General features: G+C 36.9%; 2 protein-coding genes across 2 annotated transcripts; both read left to right on the top strand.

The window, feature by feature from the left end:
• Positions 1-314: 314 nt before the first annotated feature.
• Positions 315-2,387, top strand: LOC121235734 (leukocyte receptor cluster member 1). The gene is made up of 2 exons (XM_041132115.1): positions 315-1,069; positions 2,022-2,387. The coding sequence occupies exons 1-2, from the start codon at positions 405-407 to the stop codon at positions 2,026-2,028; spliced, it is 672 nt and encodes a 223-aa protein (XP_040988049.1). The 5' UTR covers positions 315-404; the 3' UTR covers positions 2,029-2,387.
• Positions 2,388-4,293: 1,906 nt separating this feature from the next.
• On the top strand, positions 4,294-5,421 carry LOC121235735. Its single transcript, XM_041132117.1, has 3 exons — positions 4,294-4,456; positions 4,753-4,834; positions 5,075-5,421. The coding sequence occupies exons 1-3, from the start codon at positions 4,400-4,402 to the stop codon at positions 5,254-5,256; spliced, it is 321 nt and encodes a 106-aa protein (XP_040988051.1). The 5' UTR covers positions 4,294-4,399; the 3' UTR covers positions 5,257-5,421.
• Positions 5,422-6,469: the final 1,048 nt, after the last annotated feature.

Genomic DNA, 6,469 nt, shown 5'->3' on the forward strand with positions numbered 1-6,469 from the left:
TTATAATTGTTTTAAAAAAGAATAAAATTTATTATTAAAAAATTAATTTTTTTATATAAATTTTATATTTTATTTATTTTTTTCAAAACGATTTTTATTTTCTTTATTTTAATTTCTAAATTACAACCATCTCCGACTCCGAAACGAAATTCAAAGTTTTATTTGATAGTTAATGGACTTTACATTCCGCCCACAATCATAAAATACACATATACCGAGCCCAGCCCACATCCGATAACATGTGAAATGACGAGGTTGCCACGCATCATCCAACGGGAGAAAGAAAGGTGATTATCAGAATAATAAATTAGTATTTATACCGATCCACAAATCTCCAATTCCCAATTCATTCCGAGCAGTCCTAAAGATTTTGCGTACAAATCATCTGAAGAAATTGATTTGTTATGGGAGGCCATGGAGGTCTCAATATTCTACCGCAGAAGCGGTGGAATGTGTACAATTATGAAAACCGAGAGAAAGTTCGCCAGGACGAGGAAGCCGCGGCCAAAGAGGAGCAGCTGAAGCGCGAGCAATCTAGGAGGCGCGATTCCGAGTTTCGCCTCGAGCGCCTCCGCGCTGCCCGCAACTTGGATCCGGTGACGCGATCTGCAGAGCCCGATGAACTGGAGCCTAAGACTGGCCATATTAACCTCTTCGAGGGGATTAAGATCTTCGACCCTATTAAGGGTTTAGAGAACGGGGGAGGTGATGACGAAGATGGGTTTAAGAAGAAGCAGAAGAAGATGAAGAGAGAGGAGGCCGCGCCCAAGGTTGTGGGTCCGGAGGATGAGAAGTATAGGTTAGGGTACGGGTTAGCGGGGAAAGGAGTCAAGTTACCCTGGTACCTTGAAAGGCGGAGCAGTAATGAGAATGGCGAGAGTGGTAGGGATAATGGGTCGGCGAGAGGAGTGGAGGAAGAGGGAAAGAAAAGTGGGAAGAAGACGTTGGAGGAATTAAGGAAGGAGAGGTTGAAAAGGGAAAAGCGGGAGAAGGAGAGGGAACGGGCCTTAGTGTTGGAGAAGAATCGAAGAGATGGAGCTGGCTCTAAGGATAGAGTGTTTTCCAGGAGGTGAGCTTCCAGCATTCTTGTTCTACTTTAACTGTTGTAGTCATATTTTGTGTAGATGTCATCGGACTTTTTTGGAGTTTTTGGGGCTAATACGTATTTTCCTTATGTTTTCATGAATTATAAAAATCGAATTGATATATGAATGGGAAAGAAGGATTGTTTTATTTAACAAATTCGTGTTTGATATGGCTATGGCCCAAATGGTACATCGCGTTAGCAATTATGACGTTAATGGATATGGTGGTACTCACATCTGAGTAGTGGGATTAGGCACCTAATAAGTTTTGGTGCGAGTACAGCAATTCCAGACTAAGAATAGGATTATCGACTGCCGAAGCACACCAATGCTACTATACCATGCACAAGAAATTTCTATAGTTGAGTGTATTACTGAAAAAAATTCACCTTCAGATGGTTTGCAGTCAGCTCATTTCTAGTAAACAAATAGTGAAAGATTTTTTATGCGTTGGCAGAGTGGGGATGAATTAGGATAGCAGAGGAAAAAAATAGTGGAAAAACAAGGAATTAGAATAACTACATATTCATCTTACTCTTCTCGGACTCCATTTGTGGACTCGTTTGAAGCAGTATCACCAGTAATAGGGCGTTGCATCTGTTTGCCTTTTCCAAGGTAAAAGGTCATCCAATCTGACTATGCTTGGTAATTGCCGCGTTTGTTTGTTTGGTTAAATGCTTGATTCACAAAGAGATCTTACGAAAGAAATCACAAATGCCTGGGCTATGCCTAATTATGTGGATTAATAAATTCTTCTTACTTATCAAAACAAAGCAAAGAACACAAGAAAAGCTCACAAATTGATATCGCATGTTGTGGTGCATCAGATTTGCAGAACTATTGTTATTGTAAATGTATCACATCTAGTGTCTGACATTCAATCTCTAACACCCATCTCAGAATACTTGCTAATGTGACGTATTTGTTATTGTGCAGGGGGTGATCAAGCCAAGTGAGCGTGATTTTCTGCAATTTACATGAGTTGTGTATGGCTCATCATCTTTTGTAACTTATGTTCATCTATCAAGATTTGGGTCGTTGTAAGCTTGGGATTGAGAAAATTTATTGCACCCTGGCGACTCATTTCCATGTATATTCTACCCGAGAATCTCAATTTTCATATGAAGTACGACTGCATGCATTTCATTTGCAGTCGAAGTCTGGAGGAAGTTTCCCTTGCTCGTGCTTGAATTTGGTCGAGTAAAAAGTATCGTAGTTACTTGGAGAGAATGACTCTTTTGTACATAATGCATTGACCCAGGAAATTATGTTTCAGAGAATAAAATTGAATGTTAATTGTAATTTTTTTTCATCTTGTTCCCTTATATGAACTAGAAAATGACTTGAGGACCATGTCAGTTCCTTTTCTTCTTAAAATTTCAAAACCGCAGTTTTCTTCTCTCTCTCTCTCTCTCACATTTTGGCCACTGAGGGATCTGATTCTTGAATCTGAGCACGGGTTAGGACTATAGGAAGGTCGATTCGATGCCAGAGTTCTTGGCAGTCTAGGGTGATGCTGGAATGCTTAATTCTAAAGGCTGTGATCGCATTGGCCAGGCAATTCCTACGATGCTAATGTGGAATGATATCATGTAAAGGAATTCTTTTACTCTTATCGATCACCATATCCACTCTAGGCCACTCCGATACCCCATATCCGTCCCTCAGAGGGAGCAGTTTAAGAAACAGCTTGCCAGTCAAAGGGGGGTGGATATCGGTTGTTTCTGCCCCAAGTGGATAGTGATTTGGCTGGTTCCCATCACCTCCACCGTGCCCCAATTTTGGACCTGAGATATGGGCAGCAGAGTGGGACAATGGGCGACAGCTTGAGAAACCGAGAGAGATGACAAGAAACAGAGAGTTGCATATGACGAGTGGGCGATGACGTAGGCAGGGGCGATGACGCGGTTGAGAAGAATGGGAGGTGGGATGGTTTGAAGGGAAATGATATTTCCGAGGAATCATAAAATCCAGCAACTCTTTTTTTACTAAGAAATTCTTATTTTCTAATGAATTTGAGTTTTTTTTTAAATGTTTTAAGGGGTTTAAAAAAATGTTTGAAAAAAAAATTTTGATGTTCGGTGGGAACTGTAGGGGGCCCGTGGGGTGTAGCAGTACCTTAGTTTGAAACCAATCTCTACTGATATTTAAATGTGAGAAATGATTTTTGTAGTTATAGAATGAGTAAGTGCCGTGTATTCATTTAAAAAAAAAAATCATATAAAAAAAATTAATTTTTTAATTATGGACTTCACTTTTTAAAAAACGATACTTATACAATTCATTATTTATATATAGTATTAGTCATATCTAGCGGTTGGTACTATCCACCCTTATGACCCTGCAATATATATTTGGAATATGTAATTTCGAAAATCATAGGAGAATAATTGTTTGACGAGTAAAATATTTGTGAGATCCTCTCGCCAATCCCCTTCATCTTTGCGTCTACAAAATCTGCGTTTCATGTATTTAGCCATTTTTATAAAGCAAGAGTTGGACTTCTGATTACTATAGCTTGATAGTGTTAACAAGCCGATGTATGTGAATGAAACGAGCATACATTTTCTTCTTCTTTTTTTGTTTGGTTTTGTTTTTTTTTTACATTTAAAAAAAGGCTTCACGCTACAATGTCCTGCACGCTATAGGGTTGTTGAGTTGTTGACCTATTCCGCTGGCGGCGAATGGTGACTCAGGTAACTAAAGTCTAAGGTTCAGATAGATTGGACACATACGACATTCTTATCGGCAGTTGAATCGGTTTATAATCCCTTTGACTAGTTCCAAGTGGCAAGTGGAAGGACAAAGAGTCGCGTAACAAAACTTCAACTGCTGTTTTATACTTTATTCGTACAAGAATTTTAGTATCATCTTGTCCATACCCGCTTTTGCTGTGAGATAAGTTAGATTACCAAATTTCTTAAATATTGACCGCGTGCTCTTTGATTCCGATCTTATCTTCACTCCAATATAAAATAAAAGGTTTAATATTAGAACATGAAACCCACAACCACATTTGGTTGCAACAGCAGCTAGCCTGCTTAATTGGGTGGCATCAACATGCCTAATCTTACAAACAACACCTTAAAAAGTGAGGTTTGCAAAGTTGATGTTGATAGTCGCAAATTTGAAAATTTATTTTCCCAAATTGGAGGTTTCGTGAATGTGTGTGTTGTGTGTTTTATATACATATATATGTGTGTATGCGAATATGTCATAGAGACGAAATAGCTAGCTGTTTTAGCTCGAAAGAGAGAAGAAGACCAAAGCTCATCATCACCAGCAGAACTCTCCCGCAGTGCTACAAATTTACAATGCCAATGCCGAGAGAGAGGTCTCTCCTATACGCCGAGAATCTGACACCCCCATCGGTAGGTTTTCTTATCCTCGCCCTTTTCTCCTCCGACTGAATTCATGAAGAAAATTCTGTCATTGTGCATCTAAAGTCGTGTGAATTCTGAGATTGATTGCCCGGTTTTCCTGAATCTCTCCCGTGTTGTAAACCAACGGAAACAAAACTCAGTTTGGTCATGTGCATGTTTTAGACAGGCTTACATTATGACATGATCCCCATGTAAGTCTTTTGGTTGTTGAACGGTTCTGATTTCCGTGTGGCTCTTCAATACCTGTGTTCATCGTTTCCTCATTTGAGATGTTTGGTCTTTAGTTTCAGGTTATAGTGATGACTGCAAACATGGGATGTGATCGTTGTCGGCAGAGAGTCTCCCAAGTTGCTTCAAAGATGACTGGTGAGAAAGTCTTTTTTTTTTTTATTACATGTCAGGTACAGGAATTCCTATGCAAAAAACAACAGTTGTTCCGTAAAACATTTGCTCATTTAAACACCTGCACAAAAAAAGAGAGAAAGAAATCCGGGGTCTTCATTTTCAAACATAACAAAAATATTGAAAGCTTTGGCATATAGAACCCATTATCAGAGGCAATTTATAGCGAGCTAAGGAGTTTAATTTTTGAGTTACCCTGAACAGGTTTGGAAGAATATACTGTGGATGTGCAAAATCGACGAGTAACCATGAAAGCAGAGTTCGGATTTCAGTGGAAAGCAAAAAATGGTGCTCCTAAGAGCAAGATGAACAAAGAACTTCGTCCATTAACCTACTTACTCAAACCTTTCAGAGGAACTTGTTTTGGCAATCACTTGGCCAATTGACCGTGAAAGTGTCAAGTGTGTCAAATCAATCCCTCAATATTGCTAAATTTTGTTCCAAATTCTGATGAACATTGTGCATAACATCATCGGTTTTGTTTACCTTAGTGATCCGCAAGTTTATGGCAAATCGGCGTTCACCAAAGATTGATATTGTTTATGGGCCAATCTAGAGGTATCTGAGAACTGAGTTCCATATATCCAAGACGTTGGTTGTTAAAACTCAATTTTTTTTTTTTTTTTAAAAAAAAAGGTAAGCATAACATAAATTAACTAAGTGGTTACAAAGATATAAAATTTAATGGGGTTGGAGTCCTCAACAATCATCTCAAAACAAACAAAAGCAACATCAGAGAGAAAAAAAAAAAAATAGTTTTGACTCCCACCCATTTCCTACTAAGGGAAGCCACTTAAAGCAGTTTTATCCATCTATTAGAATGTACAGTCATGGAAGAATAATTTTTCTATTAACAAAAATAGATAAATAAAATAAAGTAAAATAAATAAATGTTGTTTAATTTGTTACGTCGAGTGAAGTAAAAACCAACTATTGAATATGATTTGCCAAATCTCACCACGACATGCGTAATTAAAAAATCGCGTTTTGTCATCAATATTTAATATTAATAATGGATATATTTACCTAAAAGAAATAATTCATCTTGAATGTTAATATATGTAAATAGAAAAGCGATACCTAAATAATATCCATTATCCGGGTTTTTCATCTATATTTGATAGATATATTTCGAATTTATTTTATCTTTAGTTTATTTATATATTTTCTGGGATCTTAATTTATATATTTTCCATCTACTTTGGTAAAACTTCCAAAATTATTATTATTTTTTTTTGTTAAAAAAAAAAAAAGGTAACTAGAAATTGGCATGATCTCTCAATCTCCTAAACTAGCATTAATGCTGTAATGAAGTCTTTTATATCGACTTCTTAATAGCTTGAACTCGATCGTCAATTTTTGTAAATATATATATATATATTCTATGGAGATGATTTTCATTTAATTATTTATTTTCTCAAACTATTTAAATATTTTGTCTTTTTTCCATATTAATTTTGAAAATTGGAAATCTGAATCATGAGTACGTAATTTCTTTATTTCACTATTATTTGGTAATCGTATAAAAATCTGTAAAAAAAAACTAAAGATCCTCTCCAGTTAAAGCCTAAATTATGTCAGGGCAACTTCTTTTAGAGA

This window comes from Juglans microcarpa x Juglans regia, chromosome 6D (assembly GCF_004785595.1).
Source record: "Juglans microcarpa x Juglans regia isolate MS1-56 chromosome 6D, Jm3101_v1.0, whole genome shotgun sequence".
NCBI lineage: Eukaryota > Viridiplantae > Streptophyta > Magnoliopsida > Fagales > Juglandaceae > Juglans > Juglans microcarpa x Juglans regia.

Excerpts from the sequence above, each read along its gene's own strand:
- LOC121235734 (XM_041132115.1), top strand. The coding sequence starts at position 405 with ATGGGAGGCCATGGAGGTCTCAATATTCTACCGCAGAAGCGGTGGAAT.
- LOC121235735 (XM_041132117.1), top strand. The coding sequence starts at position 4,400 with ATGCCAATGCCGAGAGAGAGGTCTCTCCTATACGCCGAGAATCTGACA. Across the intron at positions 4,457-4,752 it reads AGAATCTGACACCCCCATCG|TTTCAGGTTATAGTGATGAC; the intron begins GTAGGTTTTCTT and ends TTTGGTCTTTAG. Across the intron at positions 4,835-5,074 it reads AGTTGCTTCAAAGATGACTG|GTTTGGAAGAATATACTGTG; the intron begins GTGAGAAAGTCT and ends TACCCTGAACAG.